We start from the raw sequence: 13,087 nt of genomic DNA, 5'->3' as shown, positions 1-13,087 counted from the left end.
CCAGCTTTGAGGGGGCGGTGTTAGGGCATGGGCATGTCACATGCCCACGCCACCTCAAAGCTGGCATTTTTTGCTGGTCTGTTTTGGCCCTTAGTGTCTGAATTTTGAAACTTACTTTGGATTTCCACTTATGCCAAGTAAAATGCTGATAGAGCTTTGCAGGAGCAGGGTCTTAACAGATCAGCCTAGTCTCATGATGGCGAACCTATGGCACACGTGCCAGAGATGCCACGTGATGCCATTTGGCCTGGCACCCACTGGAGCGGAGGAGGAACAGGCACATTTCTTCCCAGAGCTTTCCTGGCCTCCGGCTGCCTCATCAGGGCACTGGGTAACACCCAGCGCCAAAAAAACATTTAGTTGGGGCACTTAGCCCTGAAAAGGTTCACCATCCTGGTTGCATTCATTACTGATTTTAACACATTTATAGCCCTCCTAGGGCAGATATTGAATTTCAGTTCTTTTTTAAAAGCATGTTTGTAACTGTATATGTTGTTAAAATTTGTACTGTCAAATAGCATTGTCATATTAAATCTTTGTACATTTTTTAATTTTTGTACTCTGTACATGAGAATGACCCAAAAACAAATGAATTTGTTTATAATGTTCATAAGGGATCAATGTAAACTTTAATAACTATATAGTTAAATGAAATATACCACAAATAATGTGTTGTGTTTTGTTTTAAACCACAGCCACAATCCAAGTTAACTCTTTCCTGCATAAATATACACTTAGAGAGGTACATGCTGAAATTATATATATATATATATATATATATATATATATATATGCGCTAATATACCATAATCTGTGTATATTATTCACAGCAAAAATGACTAACTTGAATCCTATTGATTTGAACTGATCTGTTTCAGCAATGACTAGGCCTGCTATTATATCTTCCCAGTTTGGGTCCCAGGGTATTAACAGAATGGTTACATCAGGAGTTCGACTACGACTCCGGGAGCCAAGGTTTGACATGGAAACAAACTAGGATTCTCAGTATAAGAGGAAAGCCATAGAAAACTCACTAAACAGAGCTTGCCAAGAAAACCTCAAGACAAGTTCATCTTAGGGTTACCATAAGTCAAAAATGAGTTGAAGGCACACAACAATATATTTTACAGTTATAGTTTAGTGAGATTTTGGATACTCCTTCAGGAGAGCAGTGATATCAGCCAAGGCAGTTTTGCCTACCAAAGCAATGTATGTATCATTTAGTAAGTAAGAAGCAATTGTTCCCATATTTCAAATACACATATGTGTGTGTGTTTAAAAGCCCAGTGTTTTCTATAAGTAATGACTCCCAGAGTGTTACTCATGATAGTCACTTTCAACAGGAAAAAGGAAAGTGTCCCATGACATCATAAAGATAAACAAAGAGCCCCCTTTGCCTGATGCATGGACACAAAAACACATCTAGAAGAGGGCCCTGATAAGTCACAAAAGTTTACTTCACACATGGATGTTTAAGTCTTTAGTGGGGTAAAAAAAAATGGGCATGAATACAAAAATAGCTGCATGCGCTTTCTGCAAATGATTAGAAAGCTGTTTATAGATTGCTGTTAAGTCAAATGCTTGGAAACATTACTTTTATTGATTGCATCTCTCAGGATCCCTCAGATAGTATAGTCAATGGCCAGTCTGGAGACCATTGTTCAAAAAAGGAACTTTTCAAGCTCTGGTATAAATAAACAAGTTCCATAGCAACACTCATGCTTCTGAAAGAAAACTGGGCATTTTGTTTCATTTTTCACATATATTGCTCTCATGGGCAGTGGATTGGAAGAGGTGCTGCATCTCACAAGGTCATCTTCCCATGCAATCTTTGATGTTCACTTTAAAAAAAAAACATGCAGGTTCTGCTGTATTGCTTTGCATACCCTCCATCATAATCCCCTGTGTAGTGCTCTATTTGAATGCAACCTAGTTTTTGAAAGTTTATAGGTGTTTGAAGAACTGAGGTCAAAAGGGCAATTCCCACTGGGATGTCGACCCAGACACAGTGCAGAGTTGGAAAGGAAAATTTCAAATATTTTCCACAGGCAAATGGAAAATCAATTAGTATTTGCTTCTGTTTGCATACCTATCAAGTGTTTCCTATAGTCTAATATTTACACATAGGAACACCAGTTAATTCATATGCCAGTTCTGTCTCCAAAGGGATCTGTAATCCATCTGAAGCACTTAACTGGTTCCCACAGTGACACTACTTTTATACCTCTTGGGTTATCTCAGGATTAGGCAATTGTTAGCCTTTACACAGCCAGATTGTGGTTTCTCTTTAACTATCCTTCACTGGAACAAAATAAGTGTTGGGGAGACTTCATTCACTCTTAAGGTCTTGAACTAATTTGCCATAAATATGTTTTAAAAATAAAACAAAAAGGAAAGGAAATTCCACAACAAGAACTGCTCTTATTCACAGAAGAGGGAGTGGGAGAAAACATCAGAAGTGTCATAGAAGAGATGAGCATTTTTACATTTACCTACTTTGTTTCAAGCAATGCACGCTTCAATTTAACTGTTACTAAAAATGTTATAAACACCCTTTGTAAAGATCAGGTAGCTCAAAATGTTTGCATGAAAGCTTGCTGTGGTTTCTTGTTGTTGTCTAATAGAAAACTGCCCCAAATCAGATTGTTTTACAAAACCTTCCTTTTTCTTCACAATATAAAATGTACCTAAGGAAAGGAACATGCACCTGAAGTGCATTCCCCCACAGGTATAGCTCAGTCTCTCTTCTCATTCCAAGCCATTTCAGTGAATCAAATTTCAATATCAGAAGAAGAATGTAATAATGGACCATGGTGAGCCATCAGTTTGCCCACCACAGGTCTAGGAAATCCCCAGACACGTGAAACATTTGATATGGCACACACCTCTGTGATTATTCTTATAGAGACTTCCTTTCAGCAACTGGATTTTGTAGAACGTCACACACTCAGTGCCACAACCTGTAAGTTTCCATCCCTTCTCCTCCACCTAAATTTTCCTTTGCTGGTGTTCCATGCTCATGCCAGAAATCCCCCATGACCAGAGAATCCACTAGTGGATGACATTTTGATTCTCCGGAAATCTGTAAATTAAGATTACTAGTTAGCATATTACAGTGGTGCCGGAACCTCCTTATAGCCCATCAAACCCTTTGCTTTCAGTTACAAAACACTTCCTTCCAGACGTCAGTGAAATGTCCATTTCTATTGAACCCTTCCTGATCAATGTAGCCTCTCCTGTTTGTTTGTTTGTTTTTTAAACATACCTGCTTGGGAGGAAAGCTGCTCAGGAAGAGCTGCATTTTGAATTATTCAACCCTTGCCATAGTAGAAGGAACTGCACTGTTGATGTGCTGCAGGAAATGGCCAGATTTCCTACACAAAATGCAACTTTTGCTTTTGCAGTGTTTGTATTAAGATTTTCTATCAACAAACCATAAATTAAATATAAGAGAAATCTAGGCACAACCCGAAACTAGTATTTTTTCTACAACATGTTGTAGGTACTGTATGGAACAGGATGTAAATCTTCATAAACGTCTTTCTCTAAGTATGAACAAATTATTTTACCATTTCTTTCCCCACTGTGAGGATTTCAATTTTCTGCAGAAAAATGAGCTTTTTTATACAGAACAACACCCCAGCTGCTCAAGATTCTCCATCTATTACTCAATATTTCTGAATATTCTTTGCATTCCTAGTGTGGTGCTTAACAGGCTGATATTTTGAATACAGAATTAGTAGACTCTGTACTGTAGCCTCAACATCAAGAATACAGCTGTGTAGGGACACATGATTTTAACCCCCTTTTTTCAAGCATCAAGATTACAGCTGACAAGGGAGGCATGTTTTAAACCTCTTTCCAAGCATCAAGATTACAGCTACCTAGGGAGACATGGTCTTAAATATTTTTCCAAACATCAAACAGACCACGTAAGCATGATCTAGTTGCAGTTCCTTAACATAGTAAGACAGATGGGTACAGTGGATGTTCTTGGGACTCTCCCCACCCAGGGCCCTGGCAGTCTAACATTTTTGATCCATTAACCACCTTAAAATGATTATGACACTTTCGCTGGGACTGTAAAGGGCTCTTTTGTGGGGTTTCTCACCACAAAGCCCACTACTTGCCTAAAAGGTGCCCAGGAATGATACATCACTTCTGTTTGCCCAAAACCATGACTGTGACAACACATGGCAACTCATGGAGAAGCCTAAAATGGGCCAGTGCACACTCCCATCTCCAGAGCATAAGCACCCCTAAGATCATGTGAACACGTCAAACTAATGAGGCAATCTAAAATGCAGTTCATGTGTGCTGACCCTCCATCTCAAAATATAGGGGCTACACCTGGTCAACCATTATCATAAAAGAGAAGCTGTGAGCTATTTATTACAATTTTAGTACCATGAGTGGAAAATGGTGCTTTTGGAATTTTAAACCTGATGCATCAACATCAGCTGACTGGCTTTGGGTATTATGCTCTTTTGACTTGCATAAGTGCTGCTGGTTTCTGTGCTTCGGACAGCAAAGTGTGTTAGTTGGTACTCTCCACTAGGAAAAAAAAACACAGCAAGACAGAGGTATGGGCAGGAATTACCCTACTGCAATTTAAAGGACACTTAAAAGGATACAGGATTCATATATTTCACCCTACTGGATCTAACTGTCCTCAAATCACTGCTATGACTAAATGCAGAAGCCCACAAATGGCTTTCTGGAGAGGAAGGGTGTAAATGTGATCAATAAAAGTTTTGGTCTAACAACTATAGTAGATAGTGGCTTTGTAGTTTGATATAGTAGGAACAAAGTAATTGGTGACCCCATCCTTCAAAACCCAGTAAGGTCCAAAATACACTGCAGAAAAAAACTAGTTTGAGACTATTTTAACTGCTCTGGTTCAGTGCTAAGGAATCCTGGGAATTGTAGTTTATTGTGGCAGTAAAGCTCTTTGAAAAACAAGGCTAAATCTCTCACAAAACTACAGTTCCCAGAACTCCCTAGCATTAAGCCAAAGTAGTTAAAGCAGTCTCAAACTGGATTATATCTGCAGTATGTTTTGAAACTAAGGCCTGTTACAGACTGCCAAAATAAAGCTGCTTCAGGTCTCTTTGGAGGTATGCTATTTAAATGATGCATGGGTCCTAAGAGTCCGGAGGTCGTGCCAAAGCCACACTCCATTCCTAAGCACTGGAGTGCAGCTTCGGTGCAGCTTCCGGATTCTTAGGATGCATGCATCATTTAAACAGCATACCTCCAAAGAGACCCGAAGCAGGTTTATTTTGGCAGTCTGTAACAGGCCTAAGACACCAAGTTTGTTACATCTGAAAGGACAAAAAAGAAAGCATTTGGAAAACACAAATTAAGCTCTGTGTGTAAGCAGAAGAGACAATTTAATAGATTAGGGGCCTACATGATGTCTAGCATCCATAAACATGACGCTCAGAACAAACCGTCAGGTTGGTGTTAATTTAATAATGTATTTGGCCCTATACAGACAGGCCAAAATAAAGCTGCTTCAGGTCACTTTGGAGGTATGGTGTTTCAATGATGCATGCGTCCTAAGAGTCTGGAAGCTGCACCAAAGCTGCACTCGTCCTTAGGTCTGGAGCATGGCTTTAGTGCGGCTTCTGTATCAGGCCTATAGCTACCCAAATGGATGTGGATGCGCAGTGACTTGGGAAATGCAGGAGATTCTCAAGGCAGAATGAGCTCATGAGAAGGGGGATGAAATTAATCCAAGTCAGTTGGAATATTTAGAAATTTAGCTACAATCCGTTTTTGTTAAATACCGTGAAGATTTAAAAAAGAAGAGAGAATATTAAGTGCTTGTATCTGTATGCTTTCATCTTTCTAATGTGCACTAACTATATAGTTAAAGTAACTATGGGTTACTAATTACTAATTAAACCAACTGTTTTTGATTGTGAAGAAATAGAACTTAAAAATGTATATATGAAGTGAAAGTTTAATGAAAATTAAAAAGAAATAATACCAAAAAAGTGTGGGGAAAATTGTTCTACTTACCCTGTTCAGCACAAAATAAAGATCAATTCAATACATTAACTGGCATTTATGGCTGAAGAATGCATCTACTGTCTCATGTTCCTCAATGACAGCATGGCCTTTAGCTTTAATTTGCAGCAGATTAATGAATATTAACAACCACTAAGGGGATTTGTTGCATTTATTATTTCATGATATTTAGTACAAAAAACAGAATGAGTTACATACAAAACCTGAGTGTCCTTTAAAAGGAAAGTTATGCCTTCCTTAGCTTCCATATAAAATCCCAGCTGTGTGTAATGCACAGCTTAAAAGGCAAAAACATATTAGTGTTAGAAGCAGCCAGTTACAGTGTTCTTATACCATCCCTTATGCAATATTATAAACCTGTTCCATTGGAAGTGGAGTAACAAATCAGTTCACATCAAGTATAACAGGGTGGTATACTTTTCTTCTTGCTAAATAAGATCACAGCACATATTCATAGTATCCTCCTATTTAAATGTTTGTCTTTTTATGTAAATACTGACTAGGATATACACACCAAAACCAGCTTTGTTGACAACAGCAAAGAGGTACAGCAGACAACTGACAGCTGCTTGTAGCTGGAAGGAGAGCTTAAAAGTAGAATGTATCCCAACAAGTAGCATCAGAGACAATAAACCACAGACTTGAAGCTATACATTTGTGAGGGTTAAGACCTCCACTTAGATTTTAAACACTGACACTTTCAAAGATGAAAGTCACTGGATATCATATATGCTAAAATATTGGCTGTTAACAGTTGCAGCAGGTTTTAAGGGGGTGGGGGCTTTTTCCATTAAAATTTGATTTCCATTTCCAAATTTCAGAGAATCAAGGATGTGGGAATTCCTGTAAACCGAGTTTTATTTCTTCTGTGTCTGTGTATATTCCATATTTAGGAGTAAAGAAGAAATTATCAAAAGAATTTAAGGCTATTAAGCAAGACATACTTGTTGCTCATTCACATTGGAAACCGTTCCTCCCTGAAATTTAAGAAAAGTGAACAGTTAAGATACAAAAACTCTAGCTGCAACATGCTAACAAGGATGTTCTTAGGTTTATAGGCATTCAATTGCCCTTAATTGTGATCACTTTTGTCATACTACAAGATACTTTGAAATATACAAAACAGTTTGCAAAGAAAGAAAAAAAAAAGAAGAGGGGGAATAAGAGAAAATGGGACAGTGAGCAACAAGTCCTCAAACCTTTAAATTATCATGATTTTCCTGGTCATTGGACTCCTCTAATTATTTGATGAAACTAGAAAAACTGACTTTTCATATAACTGGACTCATCTTGGTATTCTTGTATTGTACATTAGTTGCTGTCTGCACTGCTGTTCCAGATTAGCCACTATTACCTTATTCTTTCTGTTTCTGACTTTATATGATAATGTTACTATTCACCTTTGGATCAGTCCTTGAATTTAACAATGCTACTTGATGTCAATGAATGTAAACTGTTGAAATCTCACTAATTCACCAAGGTTTCAATGGTGACTGTGTTCTTGGAACACTGTTCACTTTTCCATAAAGGAAGGTCACTATCAACAGGGCTATATAGCAGATTCATCTGCTTACACTGTAGTATAGACAGCAATAATCCTTAATTCCTTATTTAAAAATTTGTATGATAGCCGTATCAGTTGTAATACTAATCCTGAGAATATTTTTTGGTAACAAAACGTTTACTCCATATTGGTTTGGAAAAGGACTGATTCTTAAACTATCACAAAGATCTTTGGTAATTTGCAATAGTGTGTTTGAAAAGTCCAAGAAGCATTGACAATTGAATGAATAGCAAAGGGTTACCCTGACTAATGTCAGTATCCTGAAATACAGGATTTTTTTAAAGGAATTATGTCTTTAAAATATATGTCCTTTAAAAAAAAAGGCTTCAGCACCATGCCAGAAAAGAGCCTACAGCTGTTGAGAACCTGGATTAGCAGTTTGTAGTTCAATTTACAGAAAGAACATTTTTTGCTTCCAGAAGATAAATCAATATTTAGGTTTTCCAGCATTTCTTACATCATTCAGCCACTTGCTTTATGGCCATCATTAACCTCTGCCCTGCTGGGATGTTAATGCCAGCAGCCTCTTACTAAGTAGGGCATTGTGTCGTTGAAGGTACTCAATCACATCTCCTTGTTTCTCAACTATTTCTTCCAAGCTTGAGGTGTCCCTGAAAGGCAAAAAATCAAATCATTTGTACAGTTTCATCTCCTGCTGTGCCACTCATCTCACAGGAAGGAATGACAGCTTTTCTATTCCTGGTTTTCTTCCAACTCAGGTCCTCTAACCTTTTCCAGTGTGTTACCATCATCTTCATGCCTATTTCTCAGTATGGGACTGAGGTCTGATCCAACATACAGATGTCAGGACTACAAAGACATGTGAATATGTGCAAAATATGTTGCTCAGTTTACGTGTTGTTTGTTTGTGTTTTTGTAAATCCGGGATGAGCAGCATCCATTTTGAGGGGCTGCACTGTAAAGCCCTAAATGCACCAGATTCCATCTAAGCAGGGCTAGCCCTGATTAATACATGGAGGGTGTTTCAGGGTAACTGGCAAAACCACCTCTCAGTATTCTTTGTCTAAGAAAACCATCTGAAATTCACGGGGTTGCCATAAATCAGCTGGTGACCTGTAGAGGCACACACATACACACTATCAGCATCATTCAGTTTCAGAGCTGCTACAGAGCTCCTTATTTCTCCTTCCCTCCTAAAAGAAAACAAAACACTCTCTGGTGCAAGAAAACACTTGTGTCACCTCCTGCACCAAAAAGAGTGGCTACAATTTCAACCAAATCTCAATAGTACCTGCAACAACTCCAGGAATCTGAACGGTGGCCCAGTGCAGTCCCCCTCCTCCCCCTGAAACGATCCACCTGAGAGACATGATTCATAACTCTCAACTGCAACCCAAAATGTCCAGTAAGCCATTAATCATGACTGTACCATATTACAAAAGTATCAAGTGTGATCCACTGCTATCCCACCAACAGTGGTATAACACAATACTCTATCAAAATCCAACAAAAAATTAAAGTTTCTAGCTGCTTCAGGCATCATCTTTTCAACAAGCGTCATGTGCATGGGAAGACTTTTTTAACCTATGCTTTTAAATTAATGCTTTATACGGTTTCAATTCTAGAGATTATTTTTTTAATCTGAATTGTTTTTAGCTACATATGGTTTTATGTGTAGCTCTTTTTATTTTGTAAAATGCTTTCCATCCCACTGTTGGGAAAATATTAGGAAATAAGTAAAATAATTGACTGAGCAGAGAGCAATAGAGATTACCTGAATCCAATTTCTGAGGTAATATGATTAGGATAAGAATACATCTTCTCTTCTTCTATTATATCAGGTCTTGGTTTTGCTCGATTAAAGTTGCTTACCTTCACTGGGAATATGAAAAAAGATGTTTAAGTACAACTGGACTTTAGCATAACATAGTGAAGTTTTTGTACAAAACAATGGGCTCTTGGTATCCACTGGGGTTTGGCTGCAGGCACAGTAAAATTTGCATCCCTTACATAAAATGGTAGATCAAGGTCTGTTTTTTTGGTGTATGCGCGTGTGCGTGTGTGTGTGTGTGTGTGTGTGTGTATATATATATATATATATATATATATATTCAAGCAATAGATGGTTGAATCTGTGGATACTGAAGACTGCTGAAGACTGAATATGTTGTCACAAAAGTTTGTATCTTAATCCCCCCCCCCCCAAAAAAAAAATAGAATTGCTAAAAAGGTTAATGAAAAAATGACACACACACAAAAATTCAAAACAAAATTAAAGTAAAGCCAGGAACAACAACATTCTGAAGAAATAAAACATAAAAATGTTAAATTAGGCAACTGAATCAAGAGCTTGTTCAAAGGGCAATGTTTTGAACCAGAATAACATAGACAACTTAAACTTTTGTAGGCAAGGAGCTCCACATATATGAGATATTGTCACAGAGAAAAACCTCTTCATGTGTTGCTGCCAATTGTGCCTCTGATTGCAATGGCATGCACAGATGGACCACAACAACTGGACTTTGGATAAACAAACTGACATAGAAGGAAATGGTCCTTCAAATACTTTCAAGCATTCTGGGCTTTGAATTGTGACACCTAGCACCCTGAATTATATTCCAATGCTTTTAAAACCACAGCTTGATCTACCATTTTATGTAAGGGATGCAATTTTTTGTTCCTTAAAAATGTCTTCCGTTGTGTCTGAATTCAGCTGATCTAGTCACTAAAAGCAGGTGGCATGTAAATGTACCAAATCTTTTTTTTTCCCAAAAAAGAATGCATTTGTCAACACAATGCTCCATTCTCATCTAGTGTATTATCATCACCTTTTGAATAGGCAGGCCATTTCTTCCTATCACTACCAGCACTCCTTTACCAGACCACCTGTTGTGTAGGAAAAGGTTGCATGACTGAACATAGAAGTAACTAAGGCAGATGTGTAAACAAGCTGTAAAGTAATCAGTTTCCTCTCTACCTCACAGCTCATCTATCCACCACTAGATCTGATTACCCAAACATATGCATACTAAGAGACTGAAAACCAATTGTACACCAACAGGTGTCCCACAGGATTCAGATATACAATTCTGATCAATTGGGAGGATAAGTGGTGCAGAAAGATTGGTAAGAGGTAAGATAGACAAACTAGCCATTTTTTTAATATGGAAACAAAATGCTTTACAATAAAGCTCACATACTGAACAGCCAAATCTGAAAATCATGGCTATGATTCATAGCAGGTGGTCCATTGACCAAACTGCAACACCATTTAAAATAAAGCTATTTTGAGAAGGGAACCAAATTGAATAATTCTGTAGCAATTTAACAACTATCCAGTTTATTAATGAATAAACTTTTGGGATCTAAAGCTCACATTGTTTGACATAAGAGGTATAGTGAAGACAAAGACATGCCTGCAGGCAAGAGAAGCTGGAGGGGGAAACTTTTGCAAAGCAAAATCAAAAGTTGAAAACAGATACTATGCATATGTTAAAAGGGTATACTACACAGTTCAGTTGCTAGAATCAGCAACTCAGCAAATGTAGACAGATCTAGTTTCACACACCATAAAATCAGCTGTAAAATGTTAGCATTCTTCCATATCCAAGTGGAGGTTCCTAATGCATTTTTACTTGGTGTATAAATTATATTTGTTGTTATGTACCTTCAAATCATTTCTGACCTATGATGACTCTAAGGTGAACCTATCACAGGGTTTTCTGGGTCTGAAAGTGTGTGATTCACTAAATATCACCCAGTGAGTTTCTGTGGTGGTGGGGAATTGAATCCTGATCTCCAAAGTGATAGTCCAGTGCTCCACCTACTACACCATGCCGACTCTTTAAAAATCATACACATCATAATAAACTGTTAATGGTAAAATTGTTAGCTGTCTTGCAAAATGTCTCACATTTTCTGGTCTCTTAATAAAGCCAAAAAAAAAAGAAGCATATTCACCCTTAGATGCATTGACTTCTAACTACATATGCATACAGCCTAAAGATGTGGAACCACCTCCCTGATGTTTTGGACCACAATTTATAGAATCCTCAAACACTGGCCATGCTGGTTGAAGCCGGGAGAATCTGTAGGGCAAAACATCTAGAGGGCCAAAGGTTCCCCACCCCTGATTTTGCTTGTTTGTTCAATGAACCATCTTTTACTACACTGGATAAATGTGCTCTGAAAAGGTTTGGAGCGTCTCCAAAACCGAAGACCTTTACAGCTGCAATACTCCCAACTTCTGAACTTCAGCAAAATGTTTTTCAAAACCAAGCAAGACCAGCAAAGTCATCATATCAGTTCTCTTGTATTATAAACTTCAATGGCAGCTCTTTTAATATAAGAGGTTACACTAAACTTACTGACACTCAGACCAGTTCGACTGACACCACTGAGTGCCAATGACTTTTGGTGTTTTTATTTTGTTTTGTTTTTTAAATAGCAGCATTACAATGTTTCTGCCCTCTGTTCCTTCTTTGCAATATTTTATATTGCATCTGTGATGCTGTCAACGCTGTGGTATTTTCTTCATTGGAGAAAGGACTAAGGACATTATAACTCTTAGCACTTCCACAACATTGTATTTCAATTTTATCAGGTTATTGAATTGAGCAAGCACCTCTTGCACCAGCTGCCTCCAACAGCAACCATGTATACAAAAATGAAGAGCCTTGCACTATGTGGGTCGCGATGGAGCTGCATATCTGTGCCAGGCAAGAAATCCTTTCAAACAGCTGCTCTGCCACAAAAGATGGCTCTTACTGTGGAGCGAGGAATTTCTGTATCAACAGCTGCATTTTGTGTGTTCTGTTTTTGTGCTGTAAACTGCCCCAAGCCTTTGGGATAGGACAGCACGGAAGCTGAAACAACATTCTAGTGTCATGAAAGTGAATATACTTGGACCCCCCCCCCCCAAACATTTCTAAGGATTACTGCAATAGCACAAAGTTAGAAATGCTTGACTAAACACCAGCATCGGTGGCTTGTGTCTATGTTAGCAAGGTTCTCAAACATTCTGATTACACAAAAGCTATTTAAATACAAGAACTGGCACACTTAACTAAGTACAGAGGTTCAACATGTTGATATAAAAGCACTGAATAATATTAGATAGCCAGCTGTCTAATCCTAACACTATCCACATCTATCTTTAGAAAGCATCTTGAAAAAGAATGATGGGTCCAAGGTGCCATTATAAGCCATTTGAAGTAACCCAAAGCAATGTTGTGGTCTCACCTGTGTAGATAACAAGACATATCAACGAAAGTATTAGCTCCGCACTCAAGATTCCCAGGATGAAGCAGAGATACATTTTATTGTGATTAGGAAAGGAATGCTGGGCTGACATTATCAGCAGTAAAGCTGCATTACCTATTAAAAGCAGATGGTACATGTTAGAAACCAAACCATTTAGACAATTTCTAGAAGTGGCTCAAAATCACAATCAAAATAGCTATGAATAGAACCAGAGTTGGCAAATAACAAATTTACTTGTTACTTTCAAATCCTTGCTTTCTGAGG

General features: G+C 38.0%; 1 protein-coding gene across 4 annotated transcripts in view; it reads right to left on the bottom strand.

The window, feature by feature from the left end:
- Window positions 1-13,087, bottom strand: part of TMEM192 (transmembrane protein 192) — a 147,974-nt gene that overhangs the window by 125,182 nt on the left and 9,705 nt on the right. Inside the window, exons 4-7 of one of the 4 annotated variants that reach the window (XM_089527013.1) lie at window positions 12,803-12,937; window positions 9,336-9,438; window positions 8,058-8,211; window positions 6,015-7,013 (exon numbers count right to left, since the gene is read on the bottom strand). In XM_089527013.1, the coding sequence (XP_089383139.1) occupies window positions 8,088-8,211; window positions 9,336-9,438; window positions 12,803-12,937 (362 nt within the window). In that variant the 3' untranslated portion in view covers window positions 6,015-7,013; window positions 8,058-8,087. Of the gene's footprint in view, window positions 1-6,014; window positions 8,212-9,335; window positions 9,439-12,802; window positions 12,938-13,087 lie in introns of those variants that run through there. The other 3 variants (XM_089527014.1, XM_089527012.1, XM_089527015.1) reach the window with 3 other exon arrangements.

The sequence above is a fragment of the Sceloporus occidentalis genome, unplaced genomic scaffold, assembly GCF_023333645.1.
Source record: "Sceloporus occidentalis isolate IW3139 unplaced genomic scaffold, rSceOcc1.0.p SCAF_5, whole genome shotgun sequence".
NCBI classification, from domain to species: domain Eukaryota; kingdom Metazoa; phylum Chordata; class Lepidosauria; order Squamata; family Phrynosomatidae; genus Sceloporus; species Sceloporus occidentalis.
The sequence above is the reverse complement of the archived record's forward strand: the minus strand, read 5'-3'. Positions and strand labels throughout refer to the sequence as shown.